The sequence below is a fragment of the Otolemur garnettii genome, unplaced genomic scaffold, assembly GCF_000181295.1.
Source record: "Otolemur garnettii isolate 467f Iridium unplaced genomic scaffold, OtoGar3 scaffold00055, whole genome shotgun sequence".
NCBI lineage: Eukaryota > Metazoa > Chordata > Mammalia > Primates > Galagidae > Otolemur > Otolemur garnettii.
The window spans coordinates 7,876,160-7,902,756 of record NW_003852450.1 but is presented as its reverse complement, the minus strand read 5'-3'; the positions used below and the strand labels follow the sequence as shown (position 1 = coordinate 7,902,756).

General features: G+C 52.2%; 1 protein-coding gene across 1 annotated transcript; it reads right to left on the bottom strand.

The window, feature by feature from the left end:
• Window positions 1-8,165: 8,165 nt before the first annotated feature.
• LAD1 (ladinin 1) lies at window positions 8,166-25,296 on the bottom strand. The gene is made up of 11 exons (XM_012806675.2): window positions 25,259-25,296; window positions 15,270-15,407; window positions 13,549-13,963; window positions 13,051-13,464; window positions 12,414-12,518; window positions 11,635-11,678; window positions 9,590-9,662; window positions 9,365-9,502; window positions 8,965-9,051; window positions 8,619-8,693; window positions 8,166-8,296 (listed from the first exon to the last, which is right to left on the bottom strand). Exons 1-11 carry the CDS (start codon window positions 25,294-25,296, stop codon window positions 8,291-8,293), a joined length of 1,533 nt encoding a protein of 510 aa, XP_012662129.1. The 3' UTR covers window positions 8,166-8,290.
• Between the last annotated feature and the right edge of the window lie 1,301 nt (window positions 25,297-26,597).

The following is a 26,597-nucleotide window of genomic DNA, read 5'->3' as shown; positions in this document are numbered from 1 at the left end:
AAAAAAAACAAAAAAACAACAAAAAAAGAAATGACAAAACTATTGGTGGGGTTATGTGGAGGTTGGGTGGGAGGTGGGTGAGTGACCAAAGTATACACATGTGTGCCTTGTGGTGTGGGGACTGTTCAGAGTCGTGACTGTGGTGCTGGACACGTGGACCCGGGAGGGAAGCTGGGAAACCTGAATGAGATCATGGACTGACTGTGCGGATGTCCACGCCCCTATCACAGGCTGGCCGTGATGTTGTACTACAGCTTTGCAAATGCTACCGCTGGGAACTGAGCAAAGTGTACAAGGGCTCAGTAGTATTTCTTACAACTCCATATTAACCTTAGACTATATCAGTTAAAATTCCAGTTAAATAAAGTTTTCCCAGGGAACTCATGCTGAGATGTTCTCCTCAGCATGATAAGAACACACAATCTGAATTTAAATCCTCTCCCATTAGCTTGCTAAGGGTGTCTGGGCAAGTCTTTTTAGCCTTTCTGAATTTCAGATCTTTTTCTGTCCTAGGGAGATCAAGTGTACACACCCTGGCTGCTCAGGGGTCTTTGTGAGGCTCAAGCTGACATAGTGAAAGTGGCCGGCATTAGGCACTGTCATGTGTCCCTGTGTGCATGTAACCGCAGGGAGGGCTGCAGAGAGGGGGAAGGGGCAAGCTCTCCAGTGTGAGACTAACATGGTTTGAACGCTGTGCATGTGTGCGCGTGCGCGCGCGTGTGTGTGTGTGTGTCGTGGCAAGGTCACTTAACTTCTCAACACCTCTGTTTCCTATGCTGTGAAATTGCTGCTCCTCTGGGGCAGATGTGTGGAGCAGAGCTGGGGTGCAGTGCCCACCCAGAGGTGGCACTGTGGGAACCATCACATGGGCTGACATGTGAACAGCGCCCCCAGCTGTTGTGCAGGAGGATGGCCCTGCACACCTTCCTGATGTTGGCTTGCTAGGGAGAGAAGAGACAAGGTGATGTGAGGCCAACATGAGACAGGGGTAGAATCAGAGGGATGGATGGGACTGCCCTCTGATGTTCTCCTGTGTCCCTGCCTCCCGCCAGAGCTGTAGCCACCAATTGCAGACTCAAGCTGCAGCAGCACATACACAGTCCTGCTCACTCTCCTTCATCTCCCCCTATGCTCCCCACTGGAGTAGCTAAGATCAACCCCAGACAGCCATCTATGGGCATCCAGTGAGAGCCAGTGCTCTGGGCAGGATAGGGGGGATGTCCACAGCAAGGCAGTCCCTGTGAGACTGAGGGGTTCTGAGGGAGCAGCCACTCCCCAGCTTCCTCAGACATGGCTCCCACTGCAGCCTTGCCTTGGCTGCTTTTCTGAACCTGCTCTGAATTTGTCTGGCCCTGCTAGGGTGGGGCAAGCATGGCTGCCCCAGAGTGGGCGCCTCTCTTGCTCCCTCTGCTGGAACAGGAGGGGGACAGCGAGGGAGGAGCCCTGTGTACCAGGAGCTCTGGACAGCAGCTCTGAGCCGCTCCTACAAAAAGAAATGTTGAACGTGTACAGTGTAATAATGCGGATCAAGCCTTATTCTGCTGAAGAAAGACTCAAACCCAGAGGGTTTCTACACGGGTTTCAGGATGAGAGTGGCCACAGAGAACAGCCTCTCTAACCCCAAATGGGAGGAAAGCCTTGCAGCAGACAACCATTGGCCCAAACCCCTGGGGAGCAGCCAGAACTAGTGACCTGAGCCCCTGGAGGAGCCTGTCACCTCTGGAAAGATGGAGAAGTTTCTCAGGAGAATTGTGTATGGCCAGCCTGGGGCCGGTCACTTCTAGTTTTCTCTCTCCTATCCTGCCCTGCCCTCCCACCAGTTCAGAGCCACAGGGCTTGGTGCTGGGGCCCAGAGGAAGAAAGAGTAGCTTGGACTCCTCTCCCTGCTCCTGGGAGCACCATCCAGCTCCTAAAAATAGCCTGCAGACAATGGAGGGTGGAGTAGGACTTGCAGCAGATCCCAGCCAGTGGCTCAAGGGCAGGGCCAGATAAAGGGGAGAGGGTGGACTGAGACTAGAACTCCAGATGGGAGGAGAGCAAGAACTTGGCAGGACAATGAGAATGTCCTGACGCCCCAGTGTCCTCCCATCCAAGCCCCACCTACTTCCATAGGCTGTTTTCTAGCCCAACTCTGTCATAACCAAGAGATCAGGGTCACCTTTCTTGGGGACCAAAGAAAAATAACAGGATGGCACCTGTGGCTCAGTGAGTAGGGTGCCAGCCCCATATACTGAGGGTGGCAAGTTCAAACCTGGCCCTAGCCAAACTGCAACAAAAAATAGCCAGGCATTATGGCAGGTGCCTGTAGTCCCAGCTACTCAGGAGGCTAAGACAAGAGAATTGCCTAAGCCCAAGAGCTGAAGATTGCTGTGAGCTGTGATGCCACAGCACTCTACCAAGGGCAACAGAGTGAGACTCTGTCTCTAAAAAAAAAAAAGAAAGAAAGAAAGAAAGAAAAACAATAGAACGCAAAAAGAAAGCTGACATTGGGTTCCAAAAATCTGGCCTTAAAACTCAGTTTTTGCTGTGTGATTTCTGTTAAATAACTTAACCTCTCTGGACTTCAATCTATTAAATAGATGAGCTTCAAATTCTAGTCTTGCAAAAGCAGTCCCTAAGTTTCTAAGGAAATTCAGGCCCCACCTTAGTCCTCTTCCCAACATTCTTCAGAGATCTGCCTAAGCCTACAGCTGTTAGCCCACCAAGAGAGCTGGAGGACAGGGGAAGGGGAATGGAAGTGAGGAGCAGAAGGTGGAGGGCAATGGGCAACTCCCTGTTAGATTCCTCTTTTGCCCAAAAGAAGGAGGACTTGCCCTATAAGACATGGGTCAGCAGAGGAATGCAGGAGGTCAGGTGGCTTCCCAGCTGCACTTGGCTGGGGAATATGCGTGGAAATTCCTTATGCACTGCTGGGAAATCTCCTCTGGAAGGAATGTTCCCTCGCCTGTCCAGAAGGTGAAAACAAAAGACTATTTCTCTACCACTTCCAGGCACAGAGCAAGGTCTGTCCCTATGGGGTGAGATAAGGGTCACTCCTGCAGGCACCCTGGGTTAACCTTGTAATGATAACAAACTGGGCTCACACCCCATGAAAGGCTCTCCCAGAGGGCCCTGTCCCTATCAGCCTTTAAGTGTTGTCAGCTCAGGAAGGGAATGATGCTGGGGCAGGGAAGTCAAATGGAATTCACATGTCAGCTTGGAGAGGCCTCCAGTGCCCTGCCTGCCTCTGTACATTTGGTCTCTCCCAGTGCTTCCATGATAGTTTCTGAGTTCCTGGCCTTGAGAATATAAATGACCACAAAGACTCATCTGACTGACTAGGACACAGTCTTACTCTTCTCTCTGGGATCCAGCCAGAAGGATCTTCCTGGAAATGTTTAAGTGGCCCTCACCTGGAGCCAAGGGAATGAGGGAGTTTGAGGGAGTCTCTGATGCTTAGCATGTCATTATATATATATAAATATATGTACATATATATATATATATTTTTTTTTTTTTAAAGAGACACTAGCTCTGTAACATCATTGATATTTAGAACAGGCAAAGGCCTAGCAAATCTCTACAGATGAGGAAACTGAGGCCCAGGGAGGGAAAGTGATTTACCCAAGACCCATACATCTTTGGTGGCAGATTCAAGGTTCAAACCCTGTTCTCTAAACACTCTACTCTACTGCACTCATCTTGGAACTCAATCTCAGCAATGCCTCCTCTGAAGTGTGGCCTCCCCTAAGAGGGGCTGTGGACGTCTAACCAAGTTGAGCATCCACTCAGAGAGGACACAGGCAGACTCACTAGGTCAAGGTGCCAGGACTTGGGACCTTCACTTTTGCCCCTCCATTCCCTGCTCTCCCCTTCCCCAGAGCCTGCCCAAGCCTTACCTCAGAACAGCAGCTGCGGACAGATCCTGGAGGCGTCTGCTCAGCCTCAGCAGGGACTGGGTGAAGGCAGGGGATGGAGAGGGCTTTAAGCAGGCATGTGGGCTGGGGCCTGGTGAGACCAGCCCTGCGGTGGGAGGAATGTGCTGCCGAGACAGGCAGAGGGGAGGGGTGGCTGTGGGGAAGGGGGTGTTGGCTGCTATTTTGGCAGGTGCCAGGGACAAGTCTACAGGAACATGTACCCCACGCCATATAAGCCCATGTGGTCCTCCAGCTGCTCAGATAAGCTATTTAAAACCAGAATAGATATGCCGGGAACAGGCATGTAACACAAACCAGCTGTCCCTCTTGAGAACCCTGATAAAGCAGATGCCAGCATGCCAGGTCTGGGAGGGCGGGCTGGGAGCAGGGTCGGGGGTGGCAGACAGTAACCTCCAAGACACTTCACAAGTCCCTGTGCCAGAATTTTGGGAGGCAGGGGAAGAGCTTGTCTGCAGCTCCTCTGGAACTGATGCTGTGGGTAAAGATGGCATCCAAGCTACCAGCTGCTACCACTGGGCTGAGCCACCTTGGGAGGGCCACCTCTGTAGCCCTCAGTAAAGACATCTGCAAAGTGGGTCTTTTCCGTGATCCCCAAAGCCATGTGGCAAGCCCTCCTCACAGAGAATGAACTTAAATAGCTATGGGTTGAATACAAGGTAGAATTTGGTCAGGCAGCAGGGTTGTGTGGGGACAGTGAGGACTATTCAAAGTCACTCTCAAAAGCTTTAAAGCCAAGCAGGTCAGGCCCATGACCCACTAAACCCACTAGAATGTAAGACCCTTAAGGTCAGGGCACAGGGACTCTGCTTGCTTGCATATGCGCATGCACATCCTAGAGCTCCAGACTGGAGGAATATGAGAGGAGAGGCCAGGAGCAGCGGCTCACACCTGTAATCCTACCACTCTGGGAGGCTGAGGCCTGTGGATTGCTTGAGCTTAGGAGTTCAAGACCAGCCTGAGAAAGAGTGAGGTCTTGTCTCTACTAAAAATAGAAATATTAGCAAGGCTTTGTGGCATATGCCTATAGTCCCAGCTACTCAGGAGGCTGAGGCAAGAGGATTGCTTAAGTCCAGGAGTTTGAGGTTTATTATGAGCTACAATGACACCACAGCACGCAGCCTGGGCAACAGAGTGAGACTCTGTCTCAAAAAAACAAAACAAAACAAAAATCAATAGAGGAGGAGAACAAATGTGGTGGCAGCTGAGCTGACTCTCTCCCTTGATCCCTGAATCTTCAAAGCCCAGTTCCTGTCTCAGTCTGGAGAAGGAACAGCCCTCATTTGGGCCAGACCTACTCCTTGCCACGAGCCCCCTAGACGCTTCTGTTTCTCAGCAGACAAAGCCAGCAATCTTGCCCTTTTTCTTCTCCTCTGACCACGTGTCCCACCTTCCCAGTCCTCAAATTCTTCTCTCAATCCTGCTTGGGCAATGTTGCATCCATGCCAGTGTCCTTGAAAGAATCCTCCACACACAGGACTTCCCTTTGCTCCACACCTACGCTGCTATCAGACTCTCACCCCATCACTCAGCTGACTGTCCCTTGCATGGTCCCAGTGGCCTCCGAGCCTAATGGCCTTGATTCCCTGGCTCCCCGCGGCTTATACCCCGCCACATGGACCTCCCTTGCATGGTCCCAGTGGCCAACCGGGCCTAATGGCCTTGATTCCCTGGCTCCCCGAGGCTTATACCCCGCCACATGGACCTCCATGCTGCCAGCAGATCAGTGACAAGGCAAGCTGAAGCCATGTGCTTGCCAGCCAGCATGGAGGTGAGGGAAGACTCCAGGAGACAGAGGGAAGATTCACAGAGAGATAGTGAGGAAGGAACCAGGCTGTCAGGGGGTGGGGGCAGAGGGACCATCATCCCTCTTTCCCATCCTAGCCATCCAGGACCTAGCCTTGCTACTCGTCCTAGCCTGGGAGTGCCAGGAATTTAGAAACTGCTTTTTCTAAACCCTCCCTTGGTGGGTGGGGGGTGTTCCTTCTAAGCCCAATGACCCTTAAAACAAGCCATAACTTGTTTGAATGGATGTCTAGGAGAAGGATTGGGGCATCTAAAACCATACAGAATCCCATGGGAAAAACCTTGTAAACTCTTGATATCCATGGACCACATGTGTAAGACTTCTAATTGTTCCAAGTCAGGGGCTTCATTCAATGCTGTAAGGCAGCCACTTAGCTACTGAGAAGCATCCCTCAACATAGCAGGGATGTTCCTGGTCCACTTTGGATGTCTTTGCAAAAAGATATAAAGTCAGCTCCCAGTGCCATGGCAGATGGGAGAAAGCTGGAGCAGTATGGGAAGCAGCATATGTTGGAACAGTGCTTGCAAAGTAGAGGCCCCTCAAGAGGACAGGCCACCTGTGGAGTCACAGGACCACTGTGGCAGAAAACTAGGAGGGTAGGTCAAGGAGCAGTGAGTGTGCTCCATTTCACAGCCTCCAAGAGGCCTCCCCCACCCACCGCACCAGCTAGTCACTGCCACTGGTCTATCACCAGCTGAAGTCACCTTGGGTGTCCATTTTTCTCTCCATTTATCATCTGTCTCCCCGAAGTCTTTGTGTCGAATGCACCAAACCAAAGAGCAGCAGCTGCGGAGAGGTACCCTCCCACCCCACACCAACATTCTCCCCAGCAGCCTGCCTCGGGTGGGCACCCTGGGGGATGGTGTGCAGTCTTGAAGGGTCCCACCACTCTGAGGCTGCAGCTGCTCGAACAGCCCTCTCTGCTACCTGAACAGTTTTGCTTACTGGAAAAGTTCACTGGTCAGTGGGGACTTTCTAAAGTTTAGAGCATGAGCATTCAAAAGTCCTTTGAGGTCATCTGCTTGAACCCTGAGTCTCACAGGAGGGATCACACTCGGCACCTTGGAGGAGCCAAGCAAGTTCAAGCCTCCCGAGTATCTGGGCACTATTCAACCCACTGCTCTGCCCTGACCAGGCTTTGGCCTCAAACCCAGCTGTGGAGTGGGAACACTTGCAAACTCCAGCCTGGCAGGAGCAGTGGGCAGGGGTGGTCAGAGCAGAGCCTCCAGCTCTCACTACACTTAGCTCAGTGAGAGCATGGGGGACCAACTCAGGACACTTTGGATGTGGCCCAGCCTGCAGCCACTGGGAAGTCTACACAGACAGAGCTCTGGAGCCTCTGTCCCCTGAACCACAGGATCAGGGCGACAAGAGCCCTCATACAGACTCAAAGCCAGAGCAAGGCAGGCTGCTTCTGCCCCATAAGCTTGGGGAATCATGGATACCTATCATGTGTTCTAAGACCTAGAGTTTCCCCAGGCATTCAAAGGGAAGTGAGCAGGGCTCTGGACCTATTCTCACCCCCAGCTGGTTCTGGATAAAATCAGGAGAGTTCTGATGATGAAAAAAAAAAAAAAAAAACCCAAGTTTTAAACTACAAACTTAAGGGGTTGACAGGGCACCGGGCTGACTTTCTTAGTTTGGTTCATCCTAGATTCTCCAATGGCTCAGCATTCCCAGGCTCGCATGGTCCATGATGTCAGAACCATGAACACCAGGGAAAAGCCTGGCCTGGCACTGCAAATGTACTGTATGTGGCAATTCTAGATACTCAAGTCACCAAGCCAGGGCCTGAGTCCATCACCTTAACACAAGGAGAAGAGACTAGGCAAACTATGATCCTCCTCACACCGCAGATGATCCTTATTAGGAAGAAAAATCTCTACAAAGCATTTAATTTTTAAGGTTATCATCAGTCACTTATACCTGAGAGTGAATGAGTTTATCAGATCCTTCCTAAGAACAGGTTTTGCAAAGGAAGGGTAAGTGGTTGCACAAAAGAGGCACTTAGCTCCTGGCCAAGGTAAGCAGGCCAGGGAAGGAAGGGGAGGATGAGGCAGGGAAAGGAAGCACATGTACAAGGCCTGGCGTTTCTTTCACAACTTGGCCTGTTAGGGCTTCGGGGGTTGGGAGCAAGCCGCAGGGACCAAGGGAGACATCAACAGACACAGGTAAGCACCTGCTAAGAGCAGATGCGTAACATGAAGGAAGATGGCCCCAGAGTTCTTCAGATGCCCTGCCCTGATCCTGGAAGTGAGTAGGAAGGGGAGACATTTCAGGATTGGATGCTGAGGCCCCATGGTGCTGACATGCACCACTGTTGTCCCCTGGCTCGATGCTGGATCCCAGTACATGTGGCAGGACAAGAAGTTGCCAGGGTACCACCGTCCCCAGAAGGAGCTGAGTCTCAGATATTCTGGGCCCCCAGGGGCTCCAGCCAGGCAGGTCAAGAGGAAGGAAGTGAGCAGGGGCAATGACAGGCAGGGTGGTGGTGCTGCCTGAGGCAGGGGCCGGCAGGAAGAAAGGTAGGCCCTGAGATGCAGATTTGCAGGTCTCTCAGCAGGACTTGTCACACCTGTGGGGCAAAGGTCTATTAGGACAAGGCAAGGGAGTCCCTGGGGCTGGGAGGAGCCCCTGGACAGGCGGTCAGAAACCTGCCATCTGTGGGACCGGTGGAGCTGCAGGAAGGAAAGCTAGCTGAGGGATCTATCCTATTCTCCAGGTTGGCACAGACCAGCTGGTGCAAGCGGGAATGGGGGCATTCTGGGCACTTGGACTGTGCAACTGCAGGCAAATCAGTCATGCACATGTGAGAGGCAGGGCATGGGGGGGGGGGGTCTCCCACTGCATACCCATGACCTCCTGCCCAGGGCCAGCCCCCTGCCCACTCTATTTACCTCGGCATCCAGAGAGGAGTCTGGTTTCCTTCCCCACTGAGTCCTGTTGGTGGCTGCCGACTCTCTCCGTGCCTCCTGATTGGGGGTATCAGGTGGAGAGCACAGGCACTGAGGCAGGGCTGTGAGGGGCTTAGGATCCCAGGCCCAAAACCCCACCTGGTTATCCTCCCTCTTGAAAGGGCAAAGGACCCCAGACCCACCCCTCCCCTCTGCTGCATTCCAACCCCCAGGCCCATCCATGCCCTGCCTACTACCCAACTGTCCCTACTCCTGAGGGACTCACTACTTTCCAGACCTCGTCCTGACCACCCCACCATGAAAAAGATATCTGGGAGGGGCAGGGCACCTGAGGGTCCTGATCTCCAGACTCCTGGGTCCTGCTGATCCACAAGTTGAGCCTGGATGTCACAACTCCTGAGAGCCTCAGGTTCTCCTAAAAAGAGAGCCTTCCATCTCAGGGTTTGGGGCCACTGGCAACAGCAAAGCATTTCTAAGCCTTGGAATGGGGGCAGAACCCTCCCTCACTCCTATATACCTGTGCTGTGGCCGGCCTGAGCCTGCCCCTCCCCTGCTCCCAGGAAGCTATGCACACAGCTACAGAGATGGGCTCAGGAACATGAACAGTAATTCAAGTGAAGGTTCTGCCAACATTAATTGACACAGGAAAGATACAGAATTTTCTAGCACTGCCAGGATCACATTTTAGGTTCTGGAGACCTCAGGGCTGGAGACCCCGAGCCCCTTACCTTCCGGCTAGAGGCTGGTTCTGCTCGGCTCTGGCCTGCCAGCTCCTTCTCAAAGAGGTGGCGCTTGCTGGCCACACCCACAGGAGCCACAAAGAACTCGGCACGAGAGGAGCCTGGAGACTTGACTGATTCTGATCTCTGGGAACACAGAACACACACTGTTGACCTATGTGGCCGGTGAGGTGCAAGGACCACGCCCCCATACTCCTCAGGCACCCCGTCCACCTGTATGGCTGTGTGGTATCTCTCCAGCTTCTCTCCCAGCTTCTCCGTGCTGGTTGGGAGCCTCACACTGGCACTGCAGGGTGGGAAGACGGGACAAACCAGGTGAGACACACTTCACCTCAGGGAGCCCAGGCTTGCACCCAAGGCCTGAGGAGCAGCCCCTTCACACCCCACTGTTCTGGTAAGGGACACGTGGTCCTCCATTATAGGGTAGGCTGTACCTCAGTCCCCAGGGATCTTACTCACCTCCCAAGAAACACCCCACTCCGTAGGACGTCCCTGGGATCAGAAACACCTTCCACTCCCTCCCTTTTCCCTTCTCCCACGCCCTGTCACTTACACCTCAGAAACTCCTGAGTTAGGCTCTTCCTTTCTTCCTTTCCCACCACAGAAATCACCACCTCCCCACTCTCCCCGCCGCCACCCTGAGCTCTCCCCTCTCCTCTGCTACCAGGCTGCTCCTACCTCAAACAAATCTGATCCTGTCTTTCTGGCTCAGATTCCTCGGACCACAGGATAGAGACCCAAGTCCCTGGCACAGCACACACAGTTCTCGTTATACTAGTGCTGTGCCCCCCCACCCCCACCGCCGCCCAACCACATGCCTAATGTGCCAGCCAGCTGGACAACCCACACTTTTCACCACATGCAGAGAGTGGATGAATACAGTGTGAGTGGATGGAATTCCTAACACATGCTGTTCCCTCTATTTAAAATGCCATTCCTCTAGTTTTCCACCTGGAAAGCATCCACGAGTCCTGTAAGTACTATTTGGATGTCAGTTTGCTCTTTGATACCTTCCCCAGCCCTAGCAGGCTGGCGCTGTTGCAGCTACTACTAAATTCCCAGCCCTTAGACCTCATACTCCCACCCCTGTACCTCCCCACTTGGGTGGCTTATGTTTCATGGTTTTGTGTGAGTTACTTGAGGGCAACAACTGTGTCTTACTCATCTTTGTACTCTTCATCCATCCCCACCCCAAACCCTAGGCCTAGCCTAGTACAAGTGTAGCAGGTAGGCTTCAGGAAACATACAGAGGGAAGATCAGTGGTTCTCAATCTTCCTAATGCCTCCTACTGCCGCGACCCTTGAATACAGTTCCTCATGTTATGGTGACTCCCAATCATAAAATTATTTTCATTGGTACTTTGTAACTGTCATTTTGCTACTGTTATGAATTGTAATGTAAATATGTGATATGCAGGATATATTTTCATTATTATAAAGGGGTACCCACAGGTTGAGAACTGCTGGGATAGATGAACACAGCATGAGTGGATGAAATTCCTAACACATAAGCACAACTACTTTTCAGATCCTATTTTTTTTTCCCCCAAAGCATAGTCTTCAAATGACTTGCATCAGGGATGTTTTCTCAGGGGCCAGCATCTCCTCTGAGATAGAGGCTTTCTCTGAGGCGTCTCTTTTCGGGTGCTGCCTTCTCTGGCATGAGGGAAGCATGGGCAACTCCTTAAGTCTGCAGATTCCTGGGCCCCTACACAAAGCCTGCTGAGGGACAATGACATTGGCAGGGATGACACTAGGCTGCAGAAATTTCTGAGACTTTCCCTCCCCTACTCTGTTCTTGGTCTCCCTCTACACTCTTCCCATTTTTATTTTCCTTTTAGAAAAGGGTCTCACTTTGTTACCCAGGCTAGGGTGCAGTGGTGCAATCACAGCTCAATGCAGCCTCAAACTCCTGGGTTAAAGCAATCCTCCTGCTTCAGCCTCCCAAAGTACTGGGATTACAGGTGCTTAACCTCCCTTCCTACTTCTAAGTTTAAGACTAAACCCTCCTCCCCCTTTAGAGCCCCACCCAAGGCCTGCCTCCTCTAAGAAGCTTTCCCAGACTCCTCACCCTCCCTGTTCCTTCTTCTAGTATTAGTCCCTCAGTTAATCCTGCCCCCCTCTGCCAGATCTAGAGCACTGAACAAGGATTATGCCTTCCCCTCACATGTCCCCTGGCACAGCCTGGCACAAGAGGCATGGGTGGCAAGTGGTCAAAAAACACATTCTGAACATGACCAAATGTCCAGGCCACCCACCTGCGAGTTAAGGCTGTTTCTGAGTTGTCTTTCCTGGGGCTCATCTGAAATGGAAAGGAAAGGCATTAGTGAGGGGGAGCAGTGAGAGGTCGATGGCCCCCCTTGAGTGAGCTCTCAGAACACTTCCTCCTCCTTGGACCGCCCACCCTCTCTACACCCAAGGAAATATGTGGCCAAGTCTTCATTAAAGGCCCTCATCTTGCTTGGGAAACCCTATCCCCATCCACCAGTCTGAGTCAGGACCTTCCTTAGGCTCCCTTCTCAGAAGTCCTGTAACCATGTTTTCCTATCTGCCTCCCCACTGCCCATGAGCCCTGTGAGGCACTGAGCAACACCAGGCCTCCAGCATACCCATGAGGGCCTGGCACACAAGAGAGTCACAATGCCCGTTTGGTCAGTGAAGGAGGGAATGACCCTGTGGAACAAGAACACCATTTGTCTACTGAAGCAGTGGCAGAGCAGAGAGCGCCTCCGCGCCCTCCTGGGCAAGCCTCCTTGATGAGGCCAGAAATGGAAGAGGGCAGGAGTGGGCTTCCCACAGCCCAGCATCTGCCTATGCCCTCTTTCTGCAGCACTGGCCTCTCCCACTAGAGGGGGCTACTGCTCTCCTTTATTGAATACAACTTCATCTGGTTTGGGACATCCATGGGTATCCAAAGCTGTCTCTATCCAGAGGATCTTCCTACAATCTAACCTAAGGCTCCTATACTGTGATGATGTTTGTTTCCTTGGCTTGTCCTACCATGGATCAGGTGGACAAGGGTGCCCAGGGCTCTCACCCGAAAGGAGATGGTCCTGGGACTGGAGCGTTTGAGGGAGCTGCTATAGGTGCGCTGGGTGGGTGAAGATGAGTCTGCCTCTTCTTCCTTGCTGGGGATTTTCACCTGGATGGAGCAGGGGGAATGTCACACAGAAGACTAGGTCCCCCCAGACCCAGGCTGCCATAGACCCCAGTGGCATGGCTCATCCCAGGAGCTAGAGGAAGAAGGGGAGAGCAAGACAGTCCTGGGCTTTGCTCTCCTGCCTCCTGCACCTGCTTGGGAGTGGCTGGGAGACACAGCTCCCTGGGGCCAGGCCACCAGGCAAAGCTTTCTAGGGGAGCTTCTGGAAGGACCTGAGGCTTGCCAACGGTCTGTTGAGGTTCTGGGGCCCTAAAGTCCAGGCCCTAGATGAGGATGTGGTATGGGTAGTGCCCCCTGCCCCACAGCTAATGCCCTATAAGTTCCCGTGGCCTGCCCATCTCACTGTCCCTCTTCTAACCATGGCAGGAAGCAGGCAGGGAGAGACAACTAAGGCCATCCTCCAGGTGAGAAGAAGGGAAATGGCAAGGAAACTAGAGACCACTCGGGCAGGACTAGTAGGGAGGGACAGCTGGGGGTAGAGAGGGAGGCTGGAAAGCACAAGAGCACAGCCAACCTTGAGTGTGACTGGGGGGAAACGGGAAGCTGCAGTCGGAGGCGTCGTCGCTCCCTGCTCTGCAGAGGAAGGTGGGTTCTTCCCAGAGAGGGCCCTTCCTCTCTGCTCCTTGGTAACGGCCGGGCTTCCCCCAGAGGCTGGCTGCTCCTGGGCCTGGGACTGCTCTGAGGCTGCTGCTCTCTTTGGGACCAGCTTAGTGTCTGAGGCTGGACTCTTCTCTGAGACCAGTGACTTCTCAAAGATTGATGCTTTCTCAGACACCAGTCTCCTTTCTGAGCCCGATGTCTTCCCTGGGGCTGACACTTTCTCAGAGACACTTGTTTTTTCTACAGCTGACTTCTTCTCTGAGATGGACCTTTTCTCTGTCACTGCTATCTTCTCTGACATGGACGTTTTCTCAGTGGCCAGAGTATTCTCTGAGATACTTGATTTTTCTGGAACCAGCTTCTCTGGTGACACAGTCATCTTCTTGGACGGGGATGTTTTCTCAGGGGCCACCACCTCCTCTGAGACAGAGGCTTTCTCTGAGACCAGTCTCTTTTTGGGTGCTGCCTTCTCTGGCATGAAGGATTTCTCCACAACTGGGGTCTTCTCTGGAACCCCTTTCTTCACTGAGCTCTCCTCCTCCAAGACCCAGGGCCCCCGCTGCTCTCGGCTCAGTTTCCGGCGAGGTGGGGGCTCCAGTTCCTTCTTGGGTGCTAGGGGCTGCGGTGTGGCTTTCCCAGGGCCTGAACTGTCCTTTCCCTCCTCAGCCTCCAGCCTCTCCCGGATGGGGGCCTGTGCAGCCTCCAGCACCTGCCGCCTCTGCCTCCTCTCCTGCCGCGTCCTGAGGATGGCCTGCACGTCCTCATCCTCATCTTTAAAGGCTGGGGAAAGTGGCTTGGGCACCTCTCCTTCCTCCACACTCGGCAGTCTAAGTCAGGAGATGGGAAACAGGGTGGAGATAGTATCAGGAAACCAGAGTGGGAAGGACCCTGAGTGTCCCTAACCCATCGAAGATGCCTCCACAGCCGCCAAGGAGGAGGTGAGAAAGTCAGGCCATGGCTTCCCCACCACCACCACTTAAATAAGGATCACCGCTATCCCCTCTACATGTTGGGCTTCCAAGTTTCCTTTTGAAAAAAGCACTCTGTGGTTTCTTAAAAAGTTTATAAACCCGTGTAAGACCCAACCATTCATGTACAGAAACAATCAATAAACTCCGAGCAACCATTTTATGTGTGCCAAGCCCATGCCGGGCATTTGGGTTAAGAGGAATGAACACAGTTCCTCCCCCATAGACCTCAGATCCAGACTAGAAGTGTTCAGGGACTCGTCAAAGGTCACACAGCTAATTGGTAGGTGAGCTGGAGTAGAACCCAAGGCCTCTAATATGCTATCCCACATTCCTGTCATGTGGGGACAGCTGGATTAGGTGACAGCCACAGGTATTGGTGCAGCCCAGGATACACACCGTTTTCCCTTCTTTGGGGGACCTACAACATAAAAGGATTTTCTCACCACCCTAATCTCTGTGTCATTTCAGGAAAATTAACTCCTCATCTGAGCCTGTTTTCAAATCTGCAAACTGGGCTTGTTAAGAAGCAAAATGAGAGTCATCTCGTGGGGGTGCCCAGCATAGTCCCAGCACGTAGGTAGCATTCAGTAAATCCCAGGCCCTTCTCTTTCTTTCCCTCACAATCCCAACATCTAGATAGCAAAATAGCCCCAGTGTTCCTTCCCTCAGAAGTGAATTATCAAGGGGCAGAGCTGCAGGGTGCAACCTGGTTAACAGAAAGAGTTGGGCCGTACAGAGTTAGCCAGGTCCAGATGCAAATTCTAGCTCTGCTGCTCTTTTGGTAAATGATCTTAGTAAGTCGCCTAAAAACAGTTCAACTCACTTTCTCCATCTGCAAAATGAGTTAGCAAAATTGCTCTCTCAGAGATATTGGGAGGATTAAGTGAGCTGTGTCTATAAAATGTCTGGCAAAGTACTGGCTCTCGGATGATCCCAACATACAGCAGCACTCACTGCTACGACGAGGGTGGAAGCTGGCAGTGCTGAGCAGGGGTCTGGGGAAGTGAGAGACCTGGAATCCATCTTCACACCCTCAGTCTCATTCCCTGGGCTGGCTGTACACACCATGCTTAGTCTGTCCAGGGCAGCTAAGTCCGTCCCCCCTGCCCAGGTTAAGACATAATGCCCTGGCCCCCACCCGGCCCCCACCCTGCCCCAGCACCTCTCAGCAGCAGGCCGGTCTCCATTCTGCGTGGGCCTGGGAGACTCATCCTCCGTAGTAGAGCTCAGGTTGCGGTGCCGCCTCCTGCGCTCTCGTTCCTGCTCCTCTTCATCCTCCAGAGTCCGCTGCCGAGCTAGGCTGGGAGGGAAGGGGAGGGGACGGTCAGCGCTGCCGGGAAGAGACCCCAACCCTCCCAAGCCAGGCTCCTATGGGGCTGAGAGAACAAACTGAAGGTCCCCCAGGCCCACACTGGCGACAGGCAGCTATGGAACACTGGAAATGTGGCTGTTCTGAAGAGAGACGTGCTCTAAGTTTGAAATACATGCTGAATTTCAAGGACCAGTAAAAGCTCTTATTAAGAATTATGTGGGCTCAGCGCCTGTGGCTCAAGTGGCTAAGGCGCCAGCCACATACACCTAAGGTGGCGGGTTCGAATCCAGCCCGGGCCCGCCAAACAACAATGATGACTGCAACCAAAAAATAGCCGGACGTTGTGGCGGGCATCTGTGGTCCCAGCTACTTGGAAGGCAGAGGCAGGAGACTAGCTTGAGCCCAGGAGTTGGAGGTTGCTATGAGCTGTGAAGCCACAGCACTCTACCCAGGGGGATAGCTTGAGGCTCTGTCTCAAAAAAAAAAAAAAAAAAAGAATTATGTGGCCAGGTGAGGTGGCTCCCACCTGTAATCTTAGCACTGTAGGAGGCTGAGGTGGGAAGATTGCTTGAAATCAGGAGTTTAAGACCAGCCCAAGCAAAAGCAAGACCCCAACTCTACCAAAAATAGAAAAATTAGGTACCTGTAGTCCCAGCTACTCAAAAGGCTGAGGCAGGATTGCTCAAGCCCAACACTTTGAGTTTGCTGTGAGCTATGACACCACAGCCCCCTACCCAGGATGACAGAAAAGGTGTTTGCTATGACTTATGACACCACAGCCTTCTACCCAGGGTGTCTCAAAAGACAAACAAACAACAAAAAAAATTATGTATTCTGGTTACATGTTGAAATGGTAATATTTTAGATATGCTGGGGTAAATGAGACATATTATTGAAATTAATTTTGCTTTTTACTTTTTAATGCAACTATCCCAAATTTTCAATTTTTTTTTTTTTTTTTTTTGAGATAGAGTCTCACTATGTTGTCCTCGGTAGAGTACCATGGTGTCACAGCTCACAGCATACTCAAACTCTTGGGCTTAAGCAATTCTCTTGCTTCAGCTTCCCAAGTAGCTAGGACTAAGGCACCCACCACAACTCCTGGCTATTTTTTAGTTGTAGTTGTCATTGTTCTTTGGCAGGTCTGGGCCAACACCTACAGGCACCGAGCTACAGGCACTGAGCCTCAAATTTTTGATTTTAAAAATAGTTAATTTTCTGTGACTATTAAATTTCTACTATGGCTACAGGGATTTAATCAGGGATTCTCCACTTCAGCATCATTGATATTTTGGCCAGATAATTCTGTGTCCAAGGCTGTCCTGGATGGCAGGGTGTTGACAGCATCCCTAGCCCCCTGCCACATGTCAGTAACACCATCCCCAGTTTGACAACCAAAAACATTTCCCAACATCACCACATGTCCCCTGAGGGCCAAAGTCAACCCAGATGAGAATCATTGGGTCAGACTTTTTACCCTTGGTTCCAGGGCAGGACATGGGGGCCTCCCTCTCTGGGGGTGACCAGACATGTGAAAGGTGAGCATGATTCTGACTGACGGAAGCAGATGAACTTGCCAAGGGCCTTTTTCTTTTTGGTCCTAGGATTCTTAGGTAATATCCCTCTCAAAGGACAGTCATAAGGAAATTTTTCTCAGCTACTCAATTCCCTACAGAATTACTTAGTATTAAGGAGGGGAAGGCTCACAAATAAGACCAATTACACCCACAAGTCTCTGGTATCATTTCCCCTTTACTTCTAAGGAGCTCTTGGTGCCATCCTTACCATTTTGATGAAAAAAGTTTCAATAGAAAGAATTAAGCCACACAGCTTGAAAGATCTAGATGAAAATCCAGACAACTTTCATCTGTCTGGGGAGAATGGGACGCTGCACATCCTATTTTTCGTCCTTGTGCCCAGTCACCATCATTCACTGGGCCAGGCAGACACTCTACTGCCAAGCAGCTGACCCCCTCCCATTCCAGCCATGTGTTTTCTCATGCACACACCTACCCACCTGACCACCATCACCAAACACCCACCTCTAGGGCCCCATCATCCTTGTTCACCCCTGCCCTACCACCCACCTCCCCCTAGCCCATCTTCTCTTTCATCCACCTGCCCTTCCAACCCAACCAAAGAGCAAAGAAATACTGGCTGAGCAATTGCAATAAGCCAGCACCGTCTCAGGAATTGCTGAGGAGGGTCACAGAATGGCATGGCAGGGTCTCTGCCCTGGAAATACCAACAAGCTAGTGAGAAAGAGAAGTATGTCCACCAATAATTCCCACAACCAAATGGAGATGTTCCTCTGCAGACTGAGGGAACAACTGCCATAGGCCAAGACAATCAGGAAAGGCTCATGAGAGAAACCGAACCTGGGCTGGAACAGGATTTTGATGGGGTGACGGGGGTTGGGGTGGAACGGGCAGTCTAGGCAGAGGAGAGAGAACAAGCAAGCCAAGGAGTCGGAAGGTGCAGGGTCTGTTCGGGGCAGGAGGCTGTGCTTCCGCCTGAGGAATGAGAGGGCTGGAGCAGGAGAGCAGCAGGTTCTCACAGGCAGCTGGGTGAGCCTTCCCTGGCACCTGCTTCTGACTTCCCCTTACTGTCTGGAGCCTAGCTCAGACTCAGAGTTCCGGCAGTGACTGTAAGGCCTCCCCTTTGCACTACTGGGGGCCAAACTTTCTACCCTCTTTGCTGTCTCAGCTCCTCTCAGAGTCACAGACCTGGTCCTACTGAGCTTCCCCCTACCAGGGGGTATCGCCATATAACCAAGCCTTGATTTAAAGAGAAGACAATTCTAGGAAGGGAAAAAAAAAAAAAATCACAAAAACCTGCAAACTTATATATAAAATGCATATCAAATGAATTATATATAAACTGCATCTATGGACCCCTGAAGATTTCCAGGGAGTCTTTGGTGTAAGGCAGGGTTAGACATTCCAGTTCTTCATCCTCCTGCCCTAGGGGAAGTCATTTCCTTTTCTCTTCCTCAGTTCCCCTCCTAAAATAAGAAGGATGAACCACACATTGGCTGATTTTTTTTGTAGGTCCAGCGCCACATTTATTAAGCCAATGTTCACATTCAACAAATGCTTTTTGAATACCTACGATGAGTGAGCCATGAATCCAGGGGCTGGGGTACAGTAGGAACGAGATCAGCAGGGTCCTTCCCTTCATGGAGCACATATGAGGAAATGGGGGAGAGTCAGACAGTGTATAAGGAAACAAGTCCATGAACAAAATGACATTGGCTAAGTGTCACAGGATAATGGCACAAGGTGAATGACATGGGAGAAAGTGACAGGGCGGGGAAGTCCTGAGAGACTTGCTTCATGAGGAAGACTGCCAGAGCTGGACCAGGCTGCAGAGTGCCCCAGGAGGAGGGCACAGTGCAGGGTCCTGGGTGGGAGCAGCTGGGTATTCAGGGGAGGAGGGAAAGCCAGAGCGTGGCCTGCAGGGAAGCTGGACAGGGAGGCATGGCCAGAGCAGAGGGCCCTGGAGACCTGGGAATGAACTTGGGTTTCCTTCTGAGTGAGCTGGAGAGCCATGGGAGGGCTGTACACAGAGAAAAGACATGTTAAGATTTCTACGTTGCTGCATGGAAAATGAATTGAAGGGGGCAGGGAGAGAAGGGAAACAGGGTCCTGTCAGGAGGCACCTGCCATTGCCCAGCGAGACTTATGGTGGCTTGAACCCAGGTGGTGACAGAGAGATGAGCAAAAATGATGGATTCAGGACATGTTCTGAAGATAGAGCCCATGGGGTTTGCTAATAGATGTTGGGGAGAGCAGCATAAGGGGTGAGGCAGAGAAGAATCAAGAAAACTAGATCCGGGGCTTGAGCAACTCCTGGTGCTGCTATTAGTAAGATGGGAAACACCAGAGGAGGAAGGAGTTTGGTGGGACCAGGATGCAGTGGAAGGAGAAAGAAAAATGAAGAGTTTTGTTTCTGGCTTATTGAGAATGAGAAGAAACCAGTGAAAAGCAAAGGAGATCAAGGTGCTACAGGCAGCCAGGCCCTGATGGCTCTCCCCAGCTACTCCGGAGGCCGAGGCAGGAGGAAGGCTTGACCCCAGGAGTTCGAGGCTGCAGTAAGCTATGATCCATCCTGGGCAACTCAGCAAGACCCTGTCTCTTTAAAAAAAAAAAAAGAAAGAAAAGAAAAGAAAAGAAAAGAAAGAAAGAAAACACACTGCAGCCGGGGAGAATGGAAGTAAAGTAGGCAAAGATAGAGGAATGAGGGTGTCAGTTAAATGCTACTATAAGGAAGGATGAGGCCAGGGTACGGCCATGAGCCCAGAGATGCCTGGTCCCCAGGAAGGTGGCTTCAATGGGTAAGCCAGAGCCTGACTGGGCTAGTGGGAGGTAAATGGGAAGCTAGAAAAAATTAGTCAGTGACTAGCGACAACTCTTTCAAGAAGTTTTACTGAGAAGCAAAGCAGATAAAATGGGACAACAGCTAAGGAGAATGTGGACTTAAAGGGTGCTTTCTACAATTAAGGCATAATTTACATAAATACAGAGAGATCTTAAGTTTTGCCTTTTTAAGATGAGTAAATAAAGGAGAGTAGAATGGGTATGAGTGATCTGAAATCAAAGTGTGCTGTAACTGTCCTGCCATGAGAGAACTGACCACAGGATAGGGCATCTGTTATCTCTGGGATCCAGTTTGGCATCTAGCACCCACCAGAAATGCAGGGCTCTCCTCCCTAGGAACTGCCAAACCTCTGCCTTGACACAGAAGAGCACGAATTGGGAAGAGAGTCCTCAGTGCCCCCAAAAGCAATCTGCCCATCTCTGCTAGATTGCTAGATGCAATCTGCCCATCACCCACAGGAAAGAAGCTGCCTTTGAAAGGGGACCTTCCAGATCCTCCCAATTCTGCCATCGGGGCAACTCTTCTCTGAGAATCTCAAACCCTCCTACATCAGTGGAAACAGAAGAGAGCCCAATCAAAGTTCCCCATGGCCCTTACCATGGAACTTAAACAAGATTCTTGGGCCTTCCCATGACACCTGTGAGCATTCATCACTCATTCATACAAACAAACTGATAGTCTCTTATGAAGCAGGCTCTGATACCCCATCTCTCCTTGGCTTCTCATTCAGACTTTGAAATGCCAACTCCAGCTGCCTTTCATCTAAGGCCATGACGACTTCCACGCTCTCCTTCCTGGATGCAGCCCTGCCCCTTGGCCATCGTTTGAGAACAGCCCTCACCTTCCAAAGCTGAGGGATCCACTGGGGAAAGTGACCCACAAAGCTGGAAGCGCCTCTCCCCTGACCGCACCCACAGCCCACGGGGCTGGGGCCTCCAGGATTCCTCAGTCCTGAGCAACTCGGTTCCCACACCTGCTCTCAGCCTCGGGAGAAGCAGCCTATTTATTTACCCTTTGGTAGGGCCCTATATGGTATACGATCAGTCAGAGCCTGGTCCCCCAGAAATGACTTACTCCCCAGGCCAGTCCCAGTCTTAAGGGGTCTCCCAGTGTCCTTGAGTGTCCTCAAACTTTACACCAAGACCCCACAGTTTGGGGGGGGGGTGACACTTAGGTGACATGGTCACCACCCCTACAGCTCAGGAACCATAGGGCTGCTTTCAAACTAAAACCTTGGAAAAATACAAGTCCCTTCACCACTACCCCACTCCAGGAAGAAATGTTATCTCCAATAAGCAAGGAGCTACTGACCTTTGAAGATGAGGAAATGGACAGAAATGGAAGGGAAGGCAAAGGTCAGTCCCCAGGAGAGACCTCAGCAGGTGCAATTGTTGAAACCCCAGTAATAGGGTGGCATCTGTAGCTCAAAGGAGTAGGGGGCCGGCCCCATATGCCTGAGGTGATGGGTTCAAACCCAGCCCTGGCCAAAAACTGCAAAAAAAAAAAAAAAAGAATCCCCAGTAATAAATAATTAAGGGGTTAGGATAGTGCTTAACATTTCATAGATAATATATCAATAAATAAAAGAAGTCAGTGTACTAACAGCTAAGTCCTAACTAATTCTGGGCACTACTTTAATACAACAATGCTGGGAGGAAAGGGGGTGTTATCCCCCTTTTAAATGAGAAAACTGGGGCTAGGGGGAGTTAATAGCTTCCCCAAAATAGCACAACTAATAAAAAGAAGGACAATGGCTGGGTGCCTGTAGTTCAGTGGTTAGGGCACTAGCCACATGCACTGGGGCTGACGGGTTTGAACCCGGCCCAGGCCTGCCAAACAAACAAAACAAACAAAAAAAGCCAGGCATTGTGGTGGGCGCCTACCAAATGTTAAGCACTATCCTGACCCCTTAATTATTTATTACTGGGATTTCAACAGTTGCACCTGCTGAGGTCTTTCCTGAGGAAAGACCTTTGCTTTCCCTTCCATTTCTGACCCAGCTTCTTGGGAGGCTGAGGCAAGAGAATCACTTGAGCCAAGAGTTTGAAGTTGCTGTGAGCTATGATGCCACAGCACTCTACAGAAGGTGACAAAGTGAGACTCTGTCTCAATTAAAAAGAAAGAAAGAAAAGGAACCAAGATTTTGACCTAGGTCAGCCTTTCAAAAGCCAATGCCCTTAACCAGGATATCAACTGCCAGAAAACTGTCCTACGAGGGCTGGCCCCAAACGATAGTGGGAGCCCAGTAGCTGAACACCCAGGGGGAAGAACAAGGAGGTCCCTAAGAGCCTCTGAAGGTGTGGAATTCCCCACCTAGAACAGGCAGGAAGTTCAGAGTGCAGCCAGGGAGACCAGAGGTTTGGGGAAACCCAGTGACCAATGCATCATTGACCTTCTAGCCCCAGAGCCAAACTGGGGATGGAACTTGCAGGCCCCACCAGCTGATGCCACAGCCCTCTCTCACCAACCCTTTCCTCTGCCTCTCAGCCTCTAATTGGAGGCATACATCTGCCTCCATTTAGGGCTGCCATCCTCCACGCTCCTGACTCCACTAACTCCATCCCCAGAGGCTCTTCTTTTTCTCTTCCAAAAGGCATTCTACCCCATTACTCCATGGACAGCTTGTTTTGACTTCTCCCCTAGGGGGTTTCTTCATGAAGTCTAACTTATACCTACCCAGCAGCAACTGACAGCAGGCGTTTTAAGTGCAGTGGTTGTTAAACACCACCTATATTTGTTTAGCAAAACCTATATTCCCAAATTGAATTGTAGATAGAAGCCCATATCATATAACAGATTAAGACTCAGCTCCTCTGGTTAAAGCAGGAGAGGGTGTGAGGCTGTCCCTGCAGCATTCTGTAGAACCCTAGGAGCACAGTTTGCAAACCTTGGAGGCTGGGATAAAGGAAAGAATAGAGCAAGGAACCTAGGGCCTGGCTGTGACCTTGGGCCAGTCTTCAGCCCCTGAGCAAGGCAGGCCTCAGGCTCCCCTTCCACAGGAGGGATCACTGAGGGTAGTAGCTGAGGTCACTTCCAGCCCTAATGGTCCAGGGAAAGGTGTCAAGAGAACCCAGGGCAGTGCTTGGAGGTGGCAGGACTGCTTAAGGCCCAGGCAGGGAAATGATTAACCACTAGCTGCTCAATTCCAAGCCCTCTCAGACCCACCCCTCACCCCCTGCAGACAGGCCCAGCCCAGCCCCACTGGTCACCAGGCCAGTCCAGGGAGGAAAGGACAAGGCCTCTGACCAAGGTACCCAGTCAGCCAGCTCACCATTGCCGCCATCCCAGGACTTCGAATTTCTACTTAATGCCAAGGATGGACTGCAGGCTGGCCCTCAGCTACTCATCCAGCTCCCAATCTGGGCCCCTACTTGTCACACCCGTGGCACAGTCCTCCCCAGGCAGGGAGACTTGTTTGACAGTGACTCACAGCCCTTTCCTGCCTGCCCGCTGAGGCTTGTTCACTTAGGGAGCGAAGCGGGAGCGGTCCTCTGTTCCAGGTGCCTCATCAGGGTGACTGTTGGCAGCAGCTGCGTCTGCCCACAGGGCTCTGTGAGGGCTGGGGCCAGGCAGGGAGGACAAGCCAGGGGCTCCTATGGCAGGACTGGTTCCCCAGAGCTTCCCTGACACTTAACTTGGCCATCCCATGGGAACTGAGCCCCACCCCTGCAGCCACATGAGTCCGTGTCCGTCTGAGCAATGGACAAGCTAAGACCAGACCTTGCTCTCATTTTTAAAGTTCTAGGCCTCAGCTGCCTCCCCCACCCCAACACATACCCCTGTACATATCCAGGCATGCTCTCAGACACAAAATCACATATATCCCACCAGACTGAGCTTCTGAAGAAGTAGTGTCTGGTTTATATTTTTGACCCAACAATGCACAATACTAAGGTCTTCAGTAAACACTTAAGCTGAACATACTCAAACTCTCAAACTCCAAACTCAGCAACATTTGAACCTCCTACCCACACAGATGTCTCATCACTACATAGGCCATAAACATGCTTGCCCACACACACATAAGCATATACGGTCTTAGGCCTAGATATGCCCACACCCAGAAGCAAAGACTCTGACACCAACCCCCCCCCACACACACACACACTGACCCACAAAGTCCAAGACTTTGACTCCCCAGCCCCACCCTCAGCACAGACTTCTCTGGGGTGTGCCCAACCCCCATGGCAGCCTGGGTCCTTTTCCAGGGCACTGAGTTCCTCCATTCTTGGAGCTTACCTTTTCCCCATTCTAGACCCCATGGGACTCCCCCCAGCCCCACTGCAGTGGGGCTACTAGACAACTGTGTTTCAGAGTGGTGTGAGATCTTGAGGATCTGGAGAGGTGGCCCCCTCTGGCCCCAAGGGGATGCGCTGTTAGGGGAAGCTGAGTCTGAGACAAAGAACTAGCCCTGGGACCCTTGGGGTGGGCGGGAGGAGGCAGGAGGGGATCCTAGAGCACTGGAAAATCTGTGAATGATGCCTTGATGGAAAAGACCTGTGGGACCCAAACTGGAGGGTGCTAGTCTGCACCTGCACAGACTCAGCCTCATGAAAAAAGCCATGACCCAAAGAAGCCAATTTCTGCTTGGCTAAAGCCTAAGGGTTACTGCATAAGCCTCAGTTTCCCTAGGGACAGGATGGGGGGGTGTGCCCAGTGGGGGTAAGGAGGGGAGTGCTTGCGCAGGTACTTGTGGGAAAAAGTGCAGAGTAGCTCGGAGAGGAATCACCATCCACAATGAGGGTGCCGCCTTCCATACTCCCTTCCCCAGGCTTTTGCACTCCCGACAGGATGCCCAGCAGGCCGGGATAAGACACCTGGTCCTCTGACTCTTTTGGGTACCAGTTCACAAATAAAGATTGCAGCACAGAGTGGGACAGCAACTATTTTGAGGTCCCTAGCACAGATGCCACCTGAAAAAACCAAACTCAGAATTTGAGCCTCCCTTAGTGGAAAGAGGGTCTGTTTTCCTCTGGTCCTATTCACTGATGCCTGTTTTGCTGACCCTTCAAGGTGGCACTCCTCCGATTCCCCAAACTAAAGAGGGGCCAAGGGACACTGCCAGGCCCACTCCACAACTCTCTAGGAGAGACACAGGTGGTGCAGAGGCTTCTCTCAGAAATGAGGCTTGGAAGTTACTCCTGAACACCTCCCCAGTCCCCCAAATCCTTCCTGGCTGCCCCCAACCCATAGGGTGGTCACATTCTGGGGCTGTCCAGGCCGGAGACCATCCTTCCCCAAGGACCCTGTTTGAGGTCTCAGGCCACAGTGAGAAGACAAGAAGCTAGAGAGGAGCCAGAATACACACCCTGGAACCTGAGGAGTCCTGAGTTTGGCCCCAATTTTGTCCCCATTGAGAAGCACCAAGACACGGGTACCAGGTGTCCCAGGGCAGGGAGGAGGCGGACGCCCAGGGACAGGAAATCCGAAGTGCACCCCCGCCCCGGAGCCCCGCTCACCTGGACAGCGCTGACCAGTCCTTCCTGCTGACAGACATGCTGCCCGAGCCCCGCGGCCGCCGCGTGCGTCGCGCTGCGCGCCCAGCCGCCACCAGCTCACCTGCGCCCCTCCCCCGCCCGCCCAGGTAGGATCACATGGCCGCTTATCTCAGCCCCGCGAGCCCCGCGCCGTGCTCGGATTTGCCGACCAGGAGCGGCCTCTGGGGTGTGGGCGTCCCGGACAAAGCGGCATTGATTGCAGCCCGGGCCAGCCTGGCCGCGCGGCCGCGAGCGCCTAGTGGACTGTCGGACTCGCCCCGAGACGGACAGACAGACGCAGGGGCCAGCGAGGGGCTGGTCGGCTGCCCGGGGCGAGGGCGGGAGACTTCCTGCTCAGAACCAGTCGGACCAGCTTGGGGTTGGGCCACCTCCTCTCCTGGTGTCGCGGCCCGAGGTGTTGGGGAGTGGGGAGAGGGCGGGGACGCGAAGATGGGGTCAGGCTGAACTCACTACTGGGAAACCGACTTAGCCCAGAGAAATCCAAGAACATGACGCCAGCGGAAAAGCTAGAGCAGGTAATGTCCGTTCTAGGGCGCTTGGCCCCTTCCTGGGGCGCACTCTCCCCATTCCAGGGCTTCAGAACCACACACACACACACACACACACACAAACACCCAGTAGGCCTTGCTGAGATGAAAGGGTATTGCTTTCTCTGCGGCTCATACAAAACACACCTCATAGAAAGCCAGCCCCTCCCAAAAGGAGAACCTTAGAGTCAGTTTGACAAACATTTGAGTGCCCACAGCACTGAAAACAAATGTGTCAGAGGCACTGTCCTTACACTGATTCTGGACTTTGGGCTGGAGGGGCAGGGTATGCAGCAGGGCAGAGGAAGCTCAACTTCTCTCTCCCAAAGAAAGATTAAACATAGAGAACTAGAACTAGAAGTTTAGAGTCACTTGAGGCAGCTGAGGCACCACCTGGCCCGGACTAAGTGCCTGTCTGGGCTGGGGCAGGCAGTGCCAAGTGCTTTCTAGCCAGGAAGCAGCCTCAGGTGGGCTGAGAGAAGGCCAGGGCTTACCCTGGAGAATCTTATCTTCCCTGGGGGATCAGAACTGCAAGGTCAGCACAGCAGCAGTTCCTGCCCTGAGAGGACTGAGGCATGGCCCCAGGCTCCAGGATGAGAAGATGGAGGGCAGCTGGAACTGCCAACATTCTCCTGGGCCTTGCTGCCCAGGCTTAACATCTCTCCGGTGCTAATCCAGGGCTGGTGGTCTCCATGGTGCCCTCCAGCTCTGAGATTTCACAGTGGTGAGGAAACCAGACGCTAAGCAGAAGTCTGGAAACACTTGGATAGGCA